Here is a 21,712-nt window from a genome sequence, read left to right as displayed (position 1 = left end):
CATGAGATTAAGTCGCTGAGCAGTTCTCTTAGAAAGAGCTTTAATAGTCTCTAAATGTAAAAATCATCAATGCAGCTGCGATAAGACCATGGTGTGGGTGGCAATTTTTAGCAGTTGTTTTACGGCCTTACTAGTCTCTAAGTATACGATTCACAAAATTGTCGAGGAGACATAAATTCATGGTGTGGAGGGGGTAGCTCTTCACTCTTGAGTTTTACACCCCCCCCCCGGCCTCTGTACTCACACCCCACTCACACGCACGCACACACACACACACAAACGCAAACACCCCCCTTCTCCACGTCGATCTTTCTCCACCCGTAGCCCCTTACGCTCGACGCTCCCCCCCGTCACCCACCCCGCTTAATTAAGATTAAGCCAGACTCCCTAGGCCGCAGCTAGCAACGGACGAAGAAAGCCAAACGCTCGACAGGGATTTGAGGTGATTCGACAGACGTTGGTCGTTTGTTTTTTGAGGTAGAAATGGTTTCTATGATGAAATTGAGTTGATAGGCCTGCCTCGAAGAAATTGTGCGTGGATTGTTTGATGTTTTAATGCAGTCGAAAGTTGTGATTTGTTAGCATACGGGATTCAAGTTTATGGAAAGATTTTAAAAAAATGACGTTAATTTTGCTGTTTGATTTTTGACAAGAAATTCTGCTATTTTCTAAGGGTTTAGACTTTTATTTCTTAAGGTTCTGATGGGTCTTTGGATGCTTTTTTGATTTTCCTTGTTTTTCATGAGATTTCAGCGTATCTTCAGATGTCTATTTTGTTTGCTTCGAGTGCTAATCCTATTTTTGTTTTTTTTTTTTCAATCAAAGCCAACCAGAGCACCCTTATTCGGGTTTTGTGTCGATTTCTAACCGCTTCAATACGCGTTCTGCCATTTGCTGCTTTGTGGTTAATTGCTCTCAAACGCTTGTAGCATTACAATTGTCATGTGGTCTTTTTTGCGATTTTTTTGCTGGACAATTTTTTGTCTTACCTTGTGCGAGGTAAATTGGTGAGTGTCTGTCTGTGCGTGTTTTGCTTAGAAATGCGGAAATTTTAATCAAATTTTTGGAACTTTATTGTTTGACATATGATTGCCTCAGTTTTTATTCCTGTTCAATGTGCTTCGGAGATATTTGTTATAAGTTTTTTTTACTTGCTTTCAAAAGAAGTTTGTGTCAATTATATTAGTCCTGTGGTCTTGCTGGTCGTTTGAGAGCAATTTGCCCGTCAGTCAGTTATGTTTTTCTATTTTTTGTTTTGCATGGTGTTTTCTTGTTATGGTGTAATTAATGAACGTACTTTAAGGTTAAGAGGAAACTGTTCTCTTTTCATTTCTCTGAGCTTAACCTATTTGTTTTCTCTATGTTTCTCTACTAGAGCAGTCAGTTACTGGAAGCGAGACTTAACATGATGCATTTACATAACTCTTCTGCAAGTAGCGCTGCTGGCAGCGGACAAAGTGACGCAATCTCTCTCACCTCTAGATCCAACTGTTCTTCTCGACTCTCTCCAAATCCTCAATTAGTTACCACTACAACCACTACTCTAGCTGTTTCTTCATCGCATAACAAAACTTCAACTATCTCTTCTCACACTAACAATACCTCTATTTCTACTTGCGATACCGAAAAGAAATCAGTTTCTTCATCAATCGATAATCAGTTGTCATCAGCTAAAACTTCGCTGTCATCGGTTGCTGCCATTACAAAAACTGTGCCCAGTCAATTCGGCCCATCTTTGGCGTCTAAGCGCCAGGAAAGTTTGCAACATCCCTCAAATTCTAACAATCAGCATTTTGCTATACCATCGGGTAATTTAGATACACGTGGCGATTTGTCATCAGCAAAATTGAAACGCATTGATAGCAATGAGGTAAATGACGCAAATAATAATTTGTCTACAAAAACAGTGTCATTTGCTGTTGTTGAAGCCAATGCGCCATCTGATAACACACCAGCTCATCATCAAGAAGATCAAAAGTCATCATTTTCCATTGCCGATTCTTCCATATTTTACGTGCCTTTGTCATCATTGCGATCAAACTATGAACACAAATCTGCCCAAAATTTGTCTTCCAGTAATGCCGATAGGGCTTTAGAGATTCAAACAGGTGCCGCTAAGAGTACTCACCCTCAATTTAGTAAAACTCTGCCGAATCTGTTCAGTCTTGAAGAAAGTGACGAAGATATTGGAAAAGTATTTGACATTGACTGTGTGGCTAACCTCCGACCACCTCAATCTGTTTCTTCTTCTTATAAGCCTTCCTCTTCATCCTCTCTTCTGTCTTTCATCACTAACAAACTGTCTTCACAAACATCCAACAACAAGGTACACTCTAAACGATTTATCAGATCATTCTATTCTGGCTAGATTCTTCAGCTTATCTTTTTTACGGAAACTATTTAGATCAGTAAACTATTTTCATCTAAAAGAGATCAAGATTCCTTGTGAAATGTTGTTGCATAATTTACGCGTAGTTATTAGCAAGCGAATCGATTTGTGACTAATAATGACTCTTCTACTTTATTTTAATGAAGTAGATTTTTTAACTTTTAATATTCCATTTATTGGTCACAGTTTGCAGTTCAAATAAGCCGTCCATGGAAAAAAATTGACTGACGCTAGTGGGATTTGTTTTCTTATTAATAGCCGCACAGCGATAGCTGGGGCTATTATTGGCCTTCTCTTGGTTTTTTACAATTCAAAGAATTTGAATTGTATTGGGGCGCTGTCTTTTTTTTTAAGATCTGTTCACACATTTTCATGATTTTTGAAGTCAAATTGGAGTAGTGATTTTGGTCACGCCGAAACAGGAAATGGAGCGAAAAAGCGAGTGGTTTTGAGGCGTGAATTTTTTCGCTCTTATTTTAAAGTAGAGTGAGAAAACGGTGTTTGAACAAAAATTCGGTTTCTCGGTAGTGGTTTTTTGTTCACATGCGGCAATTTCACTCTGATTTTTACTGTTTTTTCAATTTTTTGGATCGGATTTTTTTCTAACTGGTTTTTCCAATCCATTCACAGCTCATTCTAGGCCTAGTTTTTTGTTTGAATTAAATTTTCATTTCTCGCTAGGAGTTTTTTTGTTCACATGCGGCATTTTGATATTGATTTTTCTGTTTTTTCTTATTTTTTGTTCTGATGTTTTTCTGAATTCACTCATAGTCCATTCTAGGTCTAGTTTTTCTGTTTAGTCAATGAAAATTCTTTGAATTGTACGTCAGGACTTGTCCTGCTATGTTTTTTATTTCGTCGTCATGATTTTTGTTACGACCATATGACGTCACAGCCACTTTTTGTTCATTCGTTCATGCAATTTCAACTGAATTGCATGTGTGACGTCATTTTTTGCTCTTAGTGGAGCGAGTTTTTTTGTTCATGTGCGTGATTAAATTTTTGGTCACACTTGACTTACCTCACTCTCAAAAATGACTTCCTCACTTTGAAATTGACTTTAATTTACTTTAATTCAAAGAGATAAGGTCAAATGGGTGTGTGTCACTCTAAATGAAGGTTATTTGAGATCAGCTAATAGAGGCAGCAATAACTTATACAGATTTTTAATCAAAATATAACAGGTCAGCCTTCAATGAAAAGACGATTTTTTTGGTCTGTCTTTTTTTAAACTGCCGATCTACGAATCTATTGCGGCTATTTTCTGGCAATCTTCCAGCTATGTCTATTTTATTTCGTGAATCTGGACACTTCACAAGTAAAGTACGGTGTTGCTGCATAGATTTCATTTATTTGAATTCATTAATTCAAATTTCAATAATTGCTCTCAAATTTTCAGAGGTAATTATTTTAAAGGTGTTTGTTAATAGCCGCCCTCATCTTCTCAGCCGGCTATTATAGTGCTCCTATTTTTTTACAATTCAAAGAATTTGAATTGTATTGGGGCGCTGTCTATTTTTAAGATCTGTTCGCACATTTTCATGATTTTTGAAGTCAAATTGGAGTAGTGATTTTGGTCACGCCGAAACAGGAAGTGAAGCGAAAAAGCGAGTGGTTTTGCGGCGTGAAATTTTTTCGCTTTAAATTTAAATTGGAGTGAGAAAACGGTGTTTGAACAAAATTTCGTTTTCTCGCTAGTGGTTTTTTGTTCACATGCGGCAATTTCACTTTGATTTTTACTGTTTTTTCAGTTTTTTGGATAGGATTTTTTTCTAAACGGTTTTCCAATCCATTCATTGTCCGTTTTAGGTCTAGTTTTCTGTTTAGTCAATGAAAATTCTTTGAATTGTACGTCAGGACTTGCCTGCTATGTTTTTTTACTTCGTCGAATAAAAAAATGTTTCGCTTTACCTCATTTTGCCGCTTTTTCAACATTTTGCGTGATATCTTTTTGACTTCTCTAGGCTAGTTTCTCTCGTCTCTCATTCTGCTAAAAGTGATTTTGAACATCAGCTGCTCAGCAAAGCAATTCAAAATGAACAGAGTCAGTATAAAAAATTGAAGTCAGAAGTAGAAACGGGATAAACCCATAAAGCCCAATTTTAGATGCCCGCTAATTGAACGTCGTTCCTGTAAGTCTTATTTACCATCTCTAATGCTTATTAGTATTGATAGTAGCCCCTGTAGCCTCTCTCTAAGAAACCGAAGTACGTTATGTTCAACTACGAAATGCCATCAAAATAAATCGGACTTACAAAATGTTTTTGTACAAAAATCTTTTTTTTTTCAATATCTTCTATTCTTTCAATCCCAATCATGCTTATTGGAATCAACGGCGGCTATTTTCCGGCAATCTGCCGGGTATGTTTCTTGGAGTAGCGACACTTTTTCTGCGAGGCTCACTGTGAAATATCTATTGTTTGCAGGAGGCAGAACGCGACGAGTTTGAAATGACGTACAAAGCTCAGCGATCAGAGACCATGACTAATGGCGATTTGTATTATGTAAGTTACTTATTCTAACAATGTTTTTAGCTCTGGTTGTCGCATCCTAATGTTGATCAAGTAATATTCAGTTACAAGTGTATTACCTCTAAAGTTCACGAACCAAGTTTACTTAGATTGCTGAAATTGGTTATGATAAAAGAATGTACAGGAGGTAAGGCTCAGTGTACAAGCTCTTCAAATTTTTTTGAACTTAATGGACCTAAAAAGACTGGATTTATATACCTGAATTGCTGAAAATTTCTTTAAAAGAACTGAAATGGTGCACTGAAACAAACTGGCTGAAGCAAACGTTTTACAGCTGAAGCCCTCATTGTCTGTTATGACCTCACAGTTAGTTATGGTTTTTGGTTGAATAATGAGGTTTTGTTTAGCAGCCGACCAGTCGTTTCGTATCCTCAATTGGGCGTGACAGTGGTCCATTGGCAGTGTACTCGGCCACAAGGGTGGATACTGAGCGTACCAATGGAGTAGCTACTGATTCAACAGTTACACCTGAGCAATCGGTGAGTAGTTATTCAGTAACTGAGAATATTGCTAAAGTTTTGAGAATAAACTGGGAATAAACTTTGCGTGTGTAGATAGAATATGGGCCATGTGATATAATTTCATCATACCATTTTTCACACAAATTGAGTAACATTTAATTATAGCTGCGAAGCTGTAAGCTGAGCGTAGCTATATTGCGGTGCTCTTGGTTTTCTTACAATTCAAACAATTTGAATTGTAAATTTGGAGTGATTTTGGGGTTGAACAAAAGTTAAGAGTAGAGCGAAAAGAGAGTGGTTTTTGTTCATACTGATATTTTTGAGAGAACGAGGAATTGATCTGTGAAAAAATTTTCTCTAAGCGAGGGAAATTTTTTTGTTCACGTGCGGCTTTTAAAAGCAGTTTTTTTTGCAACTTTTGATGGTTGAGGTTTGATTATGATATTGTATTAGTTTTAGGCTTGTTTTGATAGGAATTGAAGGTTTCAAGCAGTTAATTCTGAGTTTAATGCTGATTTGGAGGCTTTTGATCAGTTTTGCTGATTTTTAGACGAAATTTAATGATTTTTTGCCTTTTTTTGTATTAATGCTTTAGTGGGATTTGAATAGACGCTTCTTACTTAAGCTAAATTCAGCTACCAATTGACTAAAGTTTTCTTGGTATAAATCATTTTTTTCTTAGGAAAATTGCCAGAAAAATTGAGAAATTTTAAGCCATTTTTCTTATTTTTTTTTGCAGTTTTTCTTTTTTTTAGTCTTAGACATGTTTCTTAGCCTATTATGACTTGCCCATTGTTTTGCAAGCTTGCCATTGCCCTATTTGGAGAAGAATTTTACAATTTTAACTCGGCTTTATGTTTCCTTGTACTATTAAAAAAACTAGTTTCTAGTTTTTTTTTATTCAATTTGTTTTTGAATGCCGTTTCTATTCTTCCTTAAATTTTTTATGGCGCATGTGGAGGTTCAGGGTTCACAATAGTTGTTGTAGTTGTGTAGTAAAAAGTATGGGCAATTTTCTCCTTCTAGTCGTTTCCGGGATTCTTCCGGCTATGTTTTTTTAAGATCTGTTCACACATTTTCATGATTTTTGAAGTCAAATTGGGGTTGTGATTTTGGTCACGCCGAAACAGGAAGTGGAGCGAAAAAGCTAGTGGTTTTGTGGCGTGAAATTTTTGCGCTCTAATTTTAAAGTAGAGTGAGAAAACGGTGTTTGAACAAAAATTCGCTTTCTCGCTAGTGCTTTTTGTTTACATGCGGTGATAATTTCACTTCATTTTTACTGTTTTTTCGATTTTTGGATCTGATTTTTTAAATGGTTTTCCCAATCCATGCATATTCCGTTCTTGGTATAGTTTTCTGTTTAGTCAATGAAAAGTCTTTGAATTCTACGTCAGGACTTGTCCTGCTATGTTTTTTTGTTTCGTCGTCTGACGCTCTTTTTTCGTTTTACATTTGTTCACACAGCAAAGCTGAAAAAGTCAAGTTTTCTGAATGACTTCTTCCTCTCACTAACGGCATTTGCGCGCGTGACGTCATTTCTCACTCGCTTTAGCAAATGTTTTTAGGTTATTTGCATGATTAGATTTTGATCATACGTGACTTACGTCACTCAATAAAACTACTTTTGCACTTTAAAACTTGAAATTTAGTTTGAATTTGCTTAAGGTCAAAGGAAAAGGTCCCTTATAAGAGGCTTCTGTGGAATGATTTTAACAAGCTTTATTAATTTATCCCTGAATGTTTTTTAGCCTAGTTTTTTGAGCGGCGTCGATTTTTTTTTCAATTTAGATCTGTATCTGTTTCTCTCTATTATATGGCACGCAGGTCTATTCTTTCGCAGCTATTCCGGCAATCTGTCGGCTTTGTTATTAAAAGTAGTCGAATCCAATGGGATTTAGTTTGTTGCATTGTGGCCATGTGTTTCAGCTGCTGTAACCAGCTAACGTTATCCTTTAATCATTTTTTAACGTTTATCCGGTTATTTAAGTTGCTTGAATGCTGCCGTTCTCGTCGAATGGCAGATTGCTCCCCACGTAATTATGTAATTGATATTTTAGGTGTTGCATTATAACCAGCCATACTCGATGGATTTCTCAAGTGTACCATACCACCTGATAAACACCGCTGTGGGAACAGGCGTTAGCCAACAGACCCCGATAGTCTATCCACAAAGTAGTAGCACTCCAGCCCCTAACACTAACAATGGCAGATTGACTCATACACCACCTACAAAGTGAGTCTTTTGGTTGAAAAATTGAGATGTTCGTGGCGTCAGGACCATGCATTCGGTGGTACTTCCGTTCATTTTTTTTGTTTTTGAAACATGTAAATTACTCAGACTATAACTCTAAGGTTAGATATCTACATGCTCTAAAATGTTATTAATTAATCGGCATTGTTATTAATATAATAATCTTCAAATTGTGGCTGTTCGTTTTCATGGGTAAAAATAGGACTTGAAGGCTCCTATTTGTCTATTAACGGGTACTTTCTTGTGTTGATCGAGCAAAAACTCGGTTAAAACATTTTTAAAGAAAGATTTACTGTTAAAAGTTCTTATTGAAGAGGGCAATTTGTTCCATTTTTGAACGCTTTTCAAGATTAAGGATTTGTTACTCCACTTCGTTTTCATTTTCTTTTTTATAATAATTTGATTTGTTCTCTTGTTCTGTCTAGCGTTATGGCGACTAGAAAACATTTTAAAATTTTAGGATGTTTCCCATCGTCTTTTGTCTGTTTGTAGCTTCATTGGGCTAACTTTTGAGATAAACAATTCGGCTGGCAGGATACGTCCTTAAAGAGAAAATCAATGGAGTGCTTAAATTTTTGACGAAAATAACAAACTTTTATTCCCCAGTTAATTTGCCTGTTTATGCGGTTTATGTTTTTCACTGTAAGTTTGAAGAAATACTCCACTGAAAGACAGATGAGAGAGCACAACTGACTTGAAGACATCAATTCTTACTTTCAAAGGTATTTGATTTCTTACAAGATACGAAAAACGAATTGCATTAGCCATTTTGCTTAAAACTGAGTTCATATGATTTTCAAAGTTTAGGTTTGAATCAATTTGTACTCCCAGATAACGACATGCATGAGCTGGTTTGATAATTTCGCCTTTAAAAGAAAACTCAAACGAAATTTGAAGGATTCGAAATAGTATGATTTGTAAAGAATAACATCCGTTTTATCGGCATTTAAAGTGAGTTGATTCTCTGTTAGGTATTTGTCTGTTTGTTCTAATACTTTTGCAATTTTTTGGGAATATTTTCATTACGTTCAAATTTGCATATAATACTAGTGTCATCCGCAAATTGAACAACATCATTTTCAGCTTCCAGCTTTTCAGGAAAATCGTTGACATATAAAAGAAAAATAAGAGGTCCTAACACAGTTCCTTGTGGAACACCATGATTAATAGATATTTTATCTGATAAGTCGATACCCAGTTTTACGCATTGTGTTCGATTTTCGAGAAAAGATTTGAGAAGTAAAATTGTTGATTGAGAGAGGTTGAAATTTTCAGCTTTCTTGAGAAAGATCTCATGTGAAATTGAATTGAAAGCTTTTGCAAGATCTAAGAACACAGCACCTGTGTCGTTGTTATCTTCCATATTTCATATTATTTTTTAATAAAATAAAGCACAGCATCAGTAGACGACTTTCGAGATTGGAAACCGAATTGTTTTTTGTTCAAGAGCGCAAATTTTTCAAGATATTCTACTAACTGATTAAGTGAAAGCCTTTCAAAAACTTTTGCGAAAGTTGGTGTTACAGAAATTGAACGATAATTAGTTAAAACAGAAACATCTCCTTTCTTGAAATTTGGTGTGATGTGCGCATCCTTAAGAATTGTTGGAAAAACTTTCTCTTGAATACAACCGTGAAATATAATCTGAAGATGTGTCCCAAGAGCATATTTTCCGGATTTCAATGCCCAAGCATTGATGTATACCGGCCCTGGTGCTTTGTTGTTGTCTAGATTGTCAATAACTTTATAGATTTCCCTCAAATTAAAAGGTCTATAGTTAAACTCTTGAAATTTCTCAATCCTATTTTCGGACGAGTTTTAATCGTTGAAATGATAATAGGCGTAGTGATTGCTCTTTAAAATGCTCAAAGGATGTAACTCGACTGAACGGATGTTCCTGACTTATATTAAATTTCTAGCATTTGTTGCCTTGCCTTCTCTCCCGTCCAATAAATCGTGTTCATTATTAGTAACGATTAAACAGCAGTTATGGATTGTCATATTCTACTGTGCAACGATCCAATTTGTAACTGTTCTTTCCCGCTCCCTTTATACCCTCTCCCCTCAATTTCCTTTGTGACACCTGGGTTTGAAAAGAATAGGATCCCATTTTTTGAAACAGTTGATGTTTAGACACAACAGTGGCACTGCTTTTCGGACAGTAGGCGCACAAGGGGCTGTTGATTCTGTGGGAACTCTAACTTCGTTTCACCATTCAGCATCGGTTCCAGCAGCTGCTCTGAATACGAAGGCGCCCATGAGCATGACAGACGAGGAGTTCAGGGCTGCCTTCATTCCCAACACACCACCCGTGGAGCCGTCGTTGCTACCAATGCAGGTAGTTTCTCCAGTGGTGTTTCTCCTCTTGTCATGTAGGCCGGTCGGCCCTATTCATTGTTCTCGGAATTTTGCCAATCCCCCTCCTCCTCAGCGTGGTAGGCTGGGTATGAAATTTTAGTTCAGATCGCATTAGTAGGTTTGTGTAGACTTAGGAGGAATAGAATACATCTCCCAAGTGTTGGAATCATTTTTTGAACAGTTGACATTAAAGAGCAGCACAATAAAACTATAAGAGATATTATACGAGTTGTCAGAAATTCAAGTTCCTCTTTTCGGTCAATTGTCAAAAAGATTTTGATGCGTCGACTCTGAAAAATCATCAAAACTTTTGATATCATGCCGCGTGAATTAACGTTGAGTCTTAAAAGGCAGTAAATGTTGCTAATTTAGTCTGATTCATTCAATTGGCTACTAAAGTGTTCTGTTTCGGTTTGTTTAGAAGTTGTATAATGTTAGTTTGTATTCTTTCTCAGCACTAGTAACTTCAGGCAAGCACGTTCTCTATTTCACAACTAACTGGCTGCACAGTAACTCAAACTGATCTATGTCTATCAATCAACTGATCTACATTTAAATCATACCTGAAAATGATAATGCTCCTAATTTTAAATTGAGAGCTGGAAAACTGTGATCAAACTCCGTTTATATTGATATCTTTTTAGGACTTTTTTCCGTGCCCAGACCACTCTCAATTTTAAGGGTCGGGAACCTATATACCCCCAGTATCATTAGCTGGCTAGAATGCTGATTATAGAGAAAGTTCATTTTGCTTTGATCTCATGCTACTTTTCACGTTTGGAAAAGACACATAGTGTTTTTGAGTTTGTAAGCTCTTAGGTGCTTACTAACTCTAGTGTTTCAATTTGCGATATATTAAAAATTCTAAAACTCAGATGGTGTGCAGTCTGACTGCTTTTGCTGTTTCAGGCCGAAAAGGAGTTCTTCACCAGATGAAATATATATGCGAGAAAAAACGTGGATTAAAATTTTACCAATAGTGCTGTCCAATTCACCATTGATTGTTTCACAGAAATTGATCAACTTCAATTGTATAAATTGTAAATTGAATTTCCACTCGTTTTGATTTTTGATAGCCGCTCTCATCTTCTCAGCCGGCTATTATTGAGCTCGTATTTTTTTTTACAATTCAAAGAATTTGAATTGTATTGGGGCGCTGTCTTTTTTTTTTTAAGATCTGTTCACACATTTTCATGATTTTTGAAGTCAAATTGGAGTAGTGATTTTGGTCACGCCGAAACAGGAAATGGAGCGAAAAAGCGAGTGGTTTTGCGGCGTGAATTTTTTCGCTCTAATTTTAAAGTAGAGTGAGAAAATGGTGTTTGAACAAAAATTCGGTTTCTCGGTAGTGGTTTTTTGTTCACATGCGGCAATTTCACTCTGATTTTTACTGTTTTTTCGATTTTTTGGATCGAATTTTTTCTCAATGGTTTTCCCGATCCATTCAAAGCTCATTCTAGGCCTAGTTTTTTGTGTGAATTAAATTTCATTTCTCGTTAGTGGTTTTTTTGTTCACATGCGGCATTTTCACATTGATTTTCTGTTTTTTTTTCTTATTTTTTTATCAGAATTTTTTAAAAATGGTTTTCTCAATTCACTCTTAGTCCATTCTAGGTCTGGTTTTTCTGTTTAGTCAATGGAAATTCTTTGAATTGTACGTCAGGACTTGTCCTGCTATGTTTTTTTACTTCGTCAAACTTTTTTTCGCTTTACCATTTTGCCGCTTTTTCGACATTTTGCGTGAAATCTTTTTGACTTCTCTAGGCTAGTTTCTCTCTTCTCTCATTCTGCTAAAAGTGATTTTGAACATCAGTTGCTCAGCAAAGCAATTCAAAATGAACAGAGTCAGTATAAAAAATTGAAGTCAGAAGTAGAAACGGGATAAACCCATAAAGCCCAATTTTAGATGCCCGCTAATTGAACGTCGTTCCTATAAGTCTTAGTTACCACCTCTAATGCTTATTGGTTATTGATAGTAGCCCCTGTAGCTTCTCTCTAAGAAACAGAAGTATGTTCAACTACGAAATGCCATCAAAATAAATCGGACTTAAAAAATATTTTTGTACAAAAATCTTTTTTTTTCAATATATTCTATTCGTTCAATCCCAATCATGCTTATTGGAATCAACGGCGGCTATTTTCCGGCAATCTGCCGGGTATGTTGGTAGTTGCGGCCTCGATGTGAGAAACAGCGCAGTATGACCTGCAGGCAGTCAGCTGAATTGGTCTCCGAAGGTGCGCTTGAAATTGTAGAGTAAGATCAGATTTAATTTGTAGAGTAAGATCAGATTTAATAGCCTGCTGCTGGTTGATATCTAGAAATGGTCTAAATTTCACGAATCACGATATTACTGAATGTTTCATATAATGCGGTACCAAATAAAGGACTTAATTCACCCTGCAGATATGTGTAGGAAAATCGATTCTTGTTAATAGCCGCTGTCAGCCTTTCAACGGCTAATATTTAGGCGTTCTTTTATAGCTGCATGCTGAGCGGGGAGCTATATTGCGGTGCTCTTGGCTTATATTGAGCTATATTGCGGTGCTCTATATTGCGGACTTCTTCCTCTCACTAACGGCGTTTGCGCGCGTGACGTCATTTCTCATTACCCTTCTTGCAAAGGTTTAAAGATCATTAGATTTTGATCATACGTGACTTACCTCACTCAATAAAACTACTTTTGCACTTCAAAACTTAAGTTTAATTTGAATTAGTCTAAGGCCAGAGGAACTTATATGTGAAGTGAAGGTCCCTAATGAAAGGCTTCTGCGGAATGGATGTTAACAAGCTTTATTAATTTATCGCTAAAAGTTTTTTACCTAGCTTTCTGTGCGGTGTCGATTTAGATCTGTATCTATTTCTATCTCTATTGAACGGCACGCAAGTCTGTTCTTTCGCAGCTATTCCGACAATCTGCCGGCTATGTTTTTACAATTCAAAGATTTTGAATTTTATTGGTGCGCTGTCTTTTAGATCATTTCACATTTTCATGATATTTGAATTCAAATTGGATTAATGATTTTGGCCACACCGAAACAGGAAGTGGAGCGAATAGTTTTGCGGTTTGAAATTTCACTCTAATTTTAAAGCAAAGTGAGAAAGGAAAGTGTTTGAACAAAAATTCGCTTTCTCGTTAAAGTTTTTTTTCGGCACAATGCGTTCACATGCGGCACAATTTCACTTGGATTTTTTCGATTTTTTTGGATCAGATTTTATTCTAAATAGTTTTTCCAATTCGCTCATAGTCCCCTTTAGGTCTAGTTGTTGTTTAGTCTTCTTGAAATTTCTTTGAGCTATACTTTAAGACTTGTCCTGCTATGTTTTGTTTGAACTCGCTCTACCTTTTGATAACGTTTTTCGTTTTACATAAGTCACGATTTTCACGCTTGACTTCTGACTTACTCCACTCATTGTTTCAACTTTATGGAGTTTAATCTCTCTCACGCATTGAGTAATGCAATGTGGCGAATACTTTCAAAGCCAAAAGAGCATATTCAAAATAGACGGTATAAACCGATTAAGCTCTGTCATTAAGGCATTGAGAGTTAGCTTATCAAAGTTTACTAAGTGTTCGCTGGCTGACATTTGTATTAAACTTAATAGCTTTCAGTTTAGAGGCTGAATTAAGTATAGTTTTTAAATCAAACTGAAACTGCACGCCAAATTAGAACACTTTTTGACACTGAAAAAAAAAACGGAAAAATGTTCGGTCAATTTGTCTCCTTTTTTTCCTGTTTCAATCCCTATGTGCATAGAGCGCGTCAACGGCGGCTATTTTCCGACAATCTCCTAGCTATGATTAATTCCTCTCCAATAAATGTTGTTGCAATTTGATTAGTCCTGGCGGTCTCTTTTTGCGATTTTGCGCAATGGATAATATTGATAATAGAATATTGCATAGTTTTTAGTGGTAATGGAATGATTTTCAACATTTTAACATCACAAATTTTAGTTTTTCTGGCAGTTCTTTCTTTTTATGGCATTAATTGTTAGTATTCAAGTTTTTCCAGACCCAGGCGTCAGAAAATCTCCCTAAAGAGGATTTGAAAACAATTTTCCGAAAAATTTTTTATTGGCCATGGAATTGTTTTCAACTTTTTGGTAACCACCAATTTTAACAATTTTTTGGTAAAACTTGCAAAAAATTTTTGAGCATTTCGCATTTTGTAGGTTCTGCTAGCCTCAAGAGTCCAGCAACCTCCTCTGGGTTTTGATAAAAGTTTACCCTCTAGTTTCTAGATGTACTGAAATGTTTTTATAGATTTTAACATCATGAATTTTAGCATTTTTACAAAATTTGCAATTTCGTTCGATTATTTTGACATTTATTGATGGTTTATTCAGGATACTTTTCATGCTTTTTCAGCCTCAGGGGTTGGAAAACCTCCCTAAGAGTTTAATTATAGGTTACTGAAAAATTTTAGTTCTCAAATTTTAAATATCATAAATTTTAGCAGTTTTTTGATAAAAATTGCTTTTTTTTCAATATTCGATTTTTTTGTCATTTTCTAGGTTTCTTCAGCGTCAATTGAAAAGGAACCTCCTCTAGGGTTTGATAAAAGGTCACTAGATTGTTTCTAGATGTAATGAAATGTTTTTCAAGATTTTAATATCAAGAATTTAGACGTTTTCTAAAAAAAATTGCTTTCAGATTTTTTAAATTCGTTGGCGTTTTTTAGTTTCCCCAACCTTAAGAGCCATTGAACCTCCTTTAGGGTTTGATAATAGGATACTTCATAGTTTTTAGATATTTTGGAATGTTTTCAAGATTTTTTTTGAAGCTTTTTTTAAAAATATTTGCAAGTTTTTTTTTGCTATTTTTGATTTTTTACGGCACCAGAGAACTCCTCCGAGGTTTTATAATAAGCTGCTCCATATTTTTAAGAGTTAATGGGAAGATTATCAAAATTTTAATGACTCCAGCTTTAGAAATTTTTGATAAAATTCAATTTTTTTCGAATTTTTGGAAAATTTTCATGTTCCAAGTTAATGGATCTTTGAGCCAATGAAACTTATTACCGCTGAAAATAGGGATACTGGGTAGGCTCTTGATTATAGTTTCTTGAATTTTCGCAATATTTTGTTACAATTTGCGAGTTTTCAAAATTTTTGAATATTTTTGTCCTTTTCTGAGTTTAAAGATCATCACTGGCCAACGGAAATTTTTAAGTCTTGCGGATGGGTTACTTGAAAGAACTCCGGAGACAAAAATGGGTTTGTATTTTTTTACTGCGGAATCTGGAAGCTTTCGATTTTGCAAATTTTTAAAATATCAGTTTTTGTTTACTAACGTGGCTAGAAAACTAAAAGTTGCTGAGTCGAATCAAGCTAAAGCTAGCCTCACTAAACCTTGGCTAGCTACTGACGAAGCCAACCGCTCGCAGGTTGTTTGAGAGCAATTTGCCCGTTGTTAGTCGGTTATGTTCAAAGATTTTGGATATGAACATCAAAGTGGCTTTAAGTTTCAACGCACGCAATTCGACAGACAAGATGTACAATTCAACGGGGTTAGTTTGTTTTGACTTACTTTCACTAGTTGCTTTCAAACAGTTGGCAGCAGTTCTATTGATTTTGGTCTTGGTTTTGAATAATGTTGTTAAAATGACTGGCTGATCTGAACGATTCGATTCGCCTTTGCATATTTGTAGTTCTGTACATAAAAGAAAAACGGACCAAATGTCTGAAACCGGACGTAACAGAATGCTAGAAAAAACGTCACAAGCGTTCGAGAAGCAGTCAGAGCTTAGTAGGGAACAAGATCTAATTGGAGTCCTTTTCAAATAATTATAGTCTGAGAACTAGATTCAAAATCTCGTAGACAAAAAATTTTCGCATATGAAATGATATCCTTATTGGACTCGTGACGAGGCAGACAGTCAATTGCAAGTATAAAATGCCGCATTAAAAAGGTCTACCGTTTGAGTCTCATAATTAGGCCATGCTGAGACTAAATAAATGATTTATTGCTCTTCAAAAATTTCAACGGTCAAAGCAATCCTGTTGTAATTTCTATGCAATTTTCAGTGCCATTCACTGTGAATTTAGTTCTATTCAGTTCTCGGTGTAAAGGCAGAAAATTTGTTCGGTTTCGATACTGCTCCTGATGTTTGCCCCGGGTGTCGTTTCTGCCCTACCCCCCCCCCCCCCCCCCCCCCCCGACACACATCTACAATAAAAATTAATGTCCCTAATCTAAAGCTGTTGAGGCCAACCATTTACAATTAGTTTGACTTTGTTTGGTGTGTTAACTTAATACCCATCTGAATCAAATCAATGGGAGAATGAAGTTCTCTTTTTTTACTAAATAAATAGTAAAAAAAGCCATACAAAAAGATCAATTTTTCGAAAAAAAACTTGGATTAATAAAGAATGTCAAAAACAAAGACAGAAAAAAAACCAACTCTTCAAACAATGGATCAAACGCCCATCTACGGAGAATCGGGATAAATATAAAACACAGAGAAACGTCTGTGATAAGACAATCAGAAATGCAAAAATTGCTTTCTATGATCAAAAAACAACCAATATAGGAAATTCGAAAAAATTTTTCTCGATACTGAGAAATCGTTGGTCAAAAACCAGGTAAAACACATACGGTAAACTTACAGCGGATGATTTCAATGATTTTTTCTCAATAATAGGTGAAAAACTGGCGAAAAATTTTGGAGAAAATTTACAAATCAAGTCTAAAAGATTTGAAAAAACATTTGTTTTTAACCCGGCGACGATTAACGAAACTTCAACTGCAATTAAAAATTTGAAGAACAGCAAAAGCGTTGGTCATGATGGGATAAGTAACATAACACTGAAACAAGCACTATCCGTAATAAGTCAACCACTTACGGAAGTTTTCAATCAATGCTACTTTGAAGAACACTATCCAGAGGCTCTTAAAGTTGCACGCGTAATTCCAATTCATAAAAACGGCTCAGTTCATGATCCGGGAAATTATAAACCTATCAGTTTAACCCTCTATAGACTAGGTTTTTGAAGAAATTTTATTCAACCGAATGATGTCTTTCCTGCGCAAAAACCAATTACTTAGTGAAAAACAATACGGATTTCGGCCGAAACATTCATGTGTTCATGCCTTGATAAATTTTACTGAAAAATTGCGCAAAAACATGGATAATAAACTAACAAGTCAGGCCTGTTTTATTGATCTAAGCAAAGCCTTTGCTACTATTAAGCATGAAAGGCTGATATCTAAACTAGAGTTTTGCGGATTTCGAGGAAAATTTCTGAATCTTATCAACAGCTATTTAGCAAACAGATATCAGTTCGTTGAACTTGATAGGTGTTGGTCAGAGAAAAAGATGATAAAATATGGTGTTCCACAGAGATCCGTTTTGGGACCGCTTTTGTTTCTTATCTACATAAATGATTTGCCCGCAAATATCGGTGACGCTGACTCAGTCCTGTATGCAGACGATACTACAATTTTTAGTAGCAAAAAAGATGAATTTCTAGACTCGCTCAAACAAAGTGAAAGATGGTTTCGCGAAAATGCATTAAGCATTAATCCAGAAAAATGCAACTTGGTTTCTTTTGGCAACAATCAACTCTCTACAATTACCTATGCATCACAAAAAATTGAAAACATCTTAGAAAAATATACTTGGGTATTATTATTGATAAAAATCTTACCTTTAAAAAAGTCACATAGAGAAAATCGCTAATAAGTTGCGAAAGTTCAATGACATACTATACAAAACCAGAGACTATTTCAGCAAAAGGCAGCTATTGATGTTTTATGATGCATATGTTAAATCAATTATCGAATACGGAATTTTGATTTATGACAGTGCCTCGAAAAGTGACTTAGAAACAATACACATTATACAAAAACGGATTTTAGGAACAATTCTATGGAAAAAGTTTTGTGATTGAACACAAGAGGAAGTTATCAAATACAAAATTTCCGTGTACGAGCTCTATGCAGCACATCTTTTTAAGGAAGTTTTTAACCAGATTAGGGATAACTCACCTACGAAACTCTTAGATTTAGATGAAATGCATGGTGTTAAAACAACGAGACGAACAGCTGCCGATATTTTTTACCAACAATTAGTTTAAAACTAAAAAATGGAAAAATCACTCACGCGAAAACTTACGATAGGTTACAACTTTTTAATGAGTAATAAGTAAATTCCCCCAAACGTCAAAAAAATAACGCAACCCCAATTTAAAAGTTTTTTCAAGAACTTCACAGATAACTATATCTTCGATAATAGAACTATTTTTGATTTGCTTTACTAAGATGTCACCCAAAATCATTTAAGATTTTCTGGGATCTCTGCTTGATGAGTGGAACAACTTTTCGGTGAACCTTCCAGTTGTTAAATCTGAAGTTAATGTAAATTTATAATTTACTGTTACTTTTATACAACAGCTGTTAAATAAATAAAAATAAAATACTGAATGTTAGGCACTTGAAATTTAACAATGTTCAGAAAAGCGCGAAAACGGTCAAACAAAAATTTTGCAAAAAGACAAGTTTACAAAACAAGCATCAAACTTCTCTTGAGTGACAATAATGTTTAAGAAAACCATTATAATCATAAACAATCCATATTTCGCTAAAATTTAATCATTTCGTATGCAAAAGCAAACTTAATTTTATACAAATGAAATCAGTCAGTCCACATTAAGTTTGTTTTTGACTGCATTTGATTAAATTTCAGCAGTTTGGATGGTTTGTGGTGAAAATGGTTTCCCTGAACATTATTTTCTCTCAAGTGTAGTTGGAAGCAACTGTAAATTGTCTTCTTGGAAAACTTTTGCTCGACCATTTCGAGCTATTCATTGATTTTCAAGTGTCTTTATCACGCTTGACTTGTTCATTGTTGAGAGATCTCGATAGCTCTCAGTCCAAAATAAAGTGAGTTCCTAAATTAAATTTCAGCAGTTTGGATGGTTTGTGGTGAAAATGGTTTCCCTGAACATTATTTTCTCTCAAGTGTAGTTGGAAGCAACTGTAAATTGTCTTCTTGCAAAACTTTTGCTCGACCATTTCGAGCTATTCATTGATTTTCAAGTGTCTTTATCACGCTTGACTTCTTGATTGTTGAGAGATCTCGATAGCTCTCAGTCCAAAATAAAGTGAGTTCCTAAAATCCAGTTAATTGAGATTCACTGTGGGCGTTTGTTTTGCACCATACGATTTAATCAACTACATCCCGTCCTAATTAAGTCATCCCGCACTTGCTCGATAGCAATTCATGGAAAGTTCGTCGGCTGATATTTAATAACTGCCAAATTATTTAAAGTTCTAGTTAACAAGAACAATCGAAATCTAAAAACAGGGCATTACGCCGCAGATGTGTACCCAAATCGTTGTTCGCAAATTTGCGCGATCTGCGTATCTCTTGTTCGTTTTTCCTATGTTAATACATTGAACAGACAACAATATTGCGAAAACAGACACTTTACCAAAAACAAGCATAATTGAAGGGAATTGCGCAACCCGTGTTCGCAAAAAGTGTCCAAAATTTAACGACGAATTTAAGATACAAGCTGTGTATCCTATTTTTGCGCTCTATGTATCACGAATCTGCTCGCATTATGTATTTCTTTATTGCAAGAATGGCAACTCTCTTTGCACTGAATGTATCTAGTTTTTGCGGTGAACGTATCTATAATCCGCAATTAAGCCTTACCTAATGCGCCTTTAATAGGTGATAGCAATTAGGTGATTAAAAGTGTTTTGCAAGTTTAAAATATACCATATAGGGCTCAAATTTATCGCAATGTTTTCATTTGATGTGAGTTGAGGTAGGGAAACGGAAATGGCATCACCCCAAGCTTTTTTAAGAGATTTTTCAGTGAATTTGACATATAAATTAAATTCTGAAGGTTGCCCGTTTTTTTCAGTGTAAGGGAAAATGATAATTGCATCAGCTGATATTCTCGATCGTCCCCTCGCTATTTCTTCATGGTTTTTCCGGCTTCTATTTGTTTTCAAGCATCATTGTTTGAGATAATTTTATTTAAAATTTGTCAACTAGACTAATTTCTGAAAAATTTCTCAGTTTCAAATTTTTCGGTTTTTTTTCTCTGTTTGAATTGACTATTTCATCAAAAAAACCTAGCATTCAGGTAAATTTTTCCATTCATAAAACAAAAGTGCGTCCTTTAGCAACTTGTTAGCCCTTCTGATTTGCTAAAACAAGAAAAGGTTGGACAGAGGGAAACTTCGGTAAAAATTCACATGGGAATCGTTTACTGTTTTTTATTGCTAACTTTGATTTAATGAGTGATAGGCAGTTGATTTTAGCAATTGAACTGTTATATTGAGTTTCTTCAACATTTTTGCCTCTATTTACAGGTTTACAGCTGTTTAGCTTTTTTTTCTGAAAAATTCCTCAATTCTGCGTCTGTTTTGGATGTCCATTATTTTTTTCTGAAAAATCGCGCAAATGCTTGCCCTTTTTGCGTATTTTTACAGGTTGACAGGGGTCTATTGATGTTTGAATCAACATTTTATTGCGCCTGTTTACAGGTTTATAGATATCTTTTGTTTTTTTTTAATACAAAGTGGCTTCAGAAAGGTACAAAGTGTTGAGAAGTTAAACGTGGTCATATACGCATAAAAGGATTCCAGCTCTATCTGAGCAGTGGCTGCAGTGAAATAATTTAACAAGAACAATCTATTACTACTAATTTTACTAAATTACCTTGTCTTTACTCTGTTTATACGCTGTTTGTATTTAAAAGCTTCAATTAAATCTTTATTAAAGTGCTTTGTACAAAATATTAAACCATATTTGCATGCTCAAAAAGCGCGCGTTTAGTTAGGCTCAATTGCGGATTAGAGATAATTTTAATACAAAAACGAGATACCTAAAATGAGCAGAAACGTGCTACAAGACTTGTCTCCTATTTTCTATTTTATTTTATATTATTTTATTACGCAAAAATGGCGCAACCCCTTTTGCGAAAAGTAGATACAAAGCTTGTCTCCTAAATTCGTTAACTTTATGTATCTTTTTTTCCTCGAGATTTTTTCTAAGGCAGAAATTTTGGGGTATACCTCTGCATCGTAATGGGAATTTGAAAAGGTTTCGGGTCAAATACAATGACAAACTAAAGAGGCTATGACCAAACGGTGGTTGTTCAAATTTTCGAAAATCTGCTGGCACTTGGTTTTAAACATATTTTAAAGATGAATTTGAGTAAAAATTGAAGGAACATGCTCACAAAATCAGCAGTCTGTATGTTTATGTGCATTTATTGCGCAAAATGTTCGATCAAAGTCTACAGCTTAACAATAATAACTGGCCGTTTTAGAAATCTGACCGTTTTGGCGTTTTTCTTCTAAAGCATCTTTGACTTTTAAGTGACTTTCACGCTTGAGTTGTTTATTTATTTCTATATTACACGTGTTGAGAAAAGGCGACGAAATCGACGCAAGCCTCGTCCCAGAATGAGGTATGCGACCAAAAACAGGTTTTGGCTCAAACGACTTGAGTAGCGGACAAGATTGGAAAGCTTTCAATTGAATAATCCATCGTTGGAAGTCTAACAAAAACTCATAACCTAGGAAGGAATTTTATGAAATTACCATGAGCCAGCGATGGAAGCCTAAGAAACTACTCTTATCCTTCTATGAAATTTTAAGAAGCAATTCTGATCCATGGCAAAATTTATGAAAACACTATGATCAATCAATTGAAACCTATGAAATACTATGATCCAACGATGCAATTCTGTAAAAGTACT

General features: G+C 35.3%; 2 protein-coding genes across 15 annotated transcripts in view; both read left to right on the top strand.

Annotated features, from left to right (window-relative positions):
• The window catches only part of LOC142335983 (uncharacterized), a 174,243-nt gene that overhangs the window by 48,301 nt on the left and 104,230 nt on the right, over window positions 1–21,712 (top strand). The window lies entirely within an intron of this gene.
• LOC142336891 (uncharacterized) lies at window positions 1,345–11,051 on the top strand. Of its 2 annotated transcripts, XM_075385861.1 has the most exons (7): window positions 1,345–2,326; window positions 4,816–4,893; window positions 5,268–5,399; window positions 7,439–7,614; window positions 9,766–9,970; window positions 10,446–10,460; window positions 10,900–11,051. In XM_075385861.1, exons 1-6 carry the CDS (start codon window positions 1,406–1,408, stop codon window positions 10,449–10,451), a joined length of 1,518 nt encoding a protein of 505 aa, XP_075241976.1. In that variant the 5' UTR covers window positions 1,345–1,405; the 3' UTR covers window positions 10,452–10,460; window positions 10,900–11,051. The 2 variants fall into 2 exon arrangements, with proteins under 2 accessions (XP_075241976.1, XP_075241974.1); XM_075385859.1 differs by lacking the exon at window positions 10,446–10,460.

This window comes from Convolutriloba macropyga, chromosome 3, assembly GCF_964194025.1.
Source record: "Convolutriloba macropyga chromosome 3, txConMacr16.3, whole genome shotgun sequence".
NCBI lineage: Eukaryota > Metazoa > Xenacoelomorpha > Acoela > Convolutidae > Convolutriloba > Convolutriloba macropyga.
This window is presented reverse-complemented; position numbering and strand designations above follow the sequence as displayed.

Coding starts and splice junctions, on each gene's coding strand:
- LOC142336891 (XM_075385859.1), top strand. CDS start 1,406: ATGATGCATTTACATAACTCTTCTGCAAGTAGCGCTGCTGGCAGCGGA. Junction 2,327..4,815: donor CACAAACATCCAACAACAAG/GTACACTCTAAA, acceptor TATTGTTTGCAG/GAGGCAGAACGCGACGAGTT. Junction 7,615..9,765: donor ACTCATACACCACCTACAAA/GTGAGTCTTTTG, acceptor GTTGATGTTTAG/ACACAACAGTGGCACTGCTT.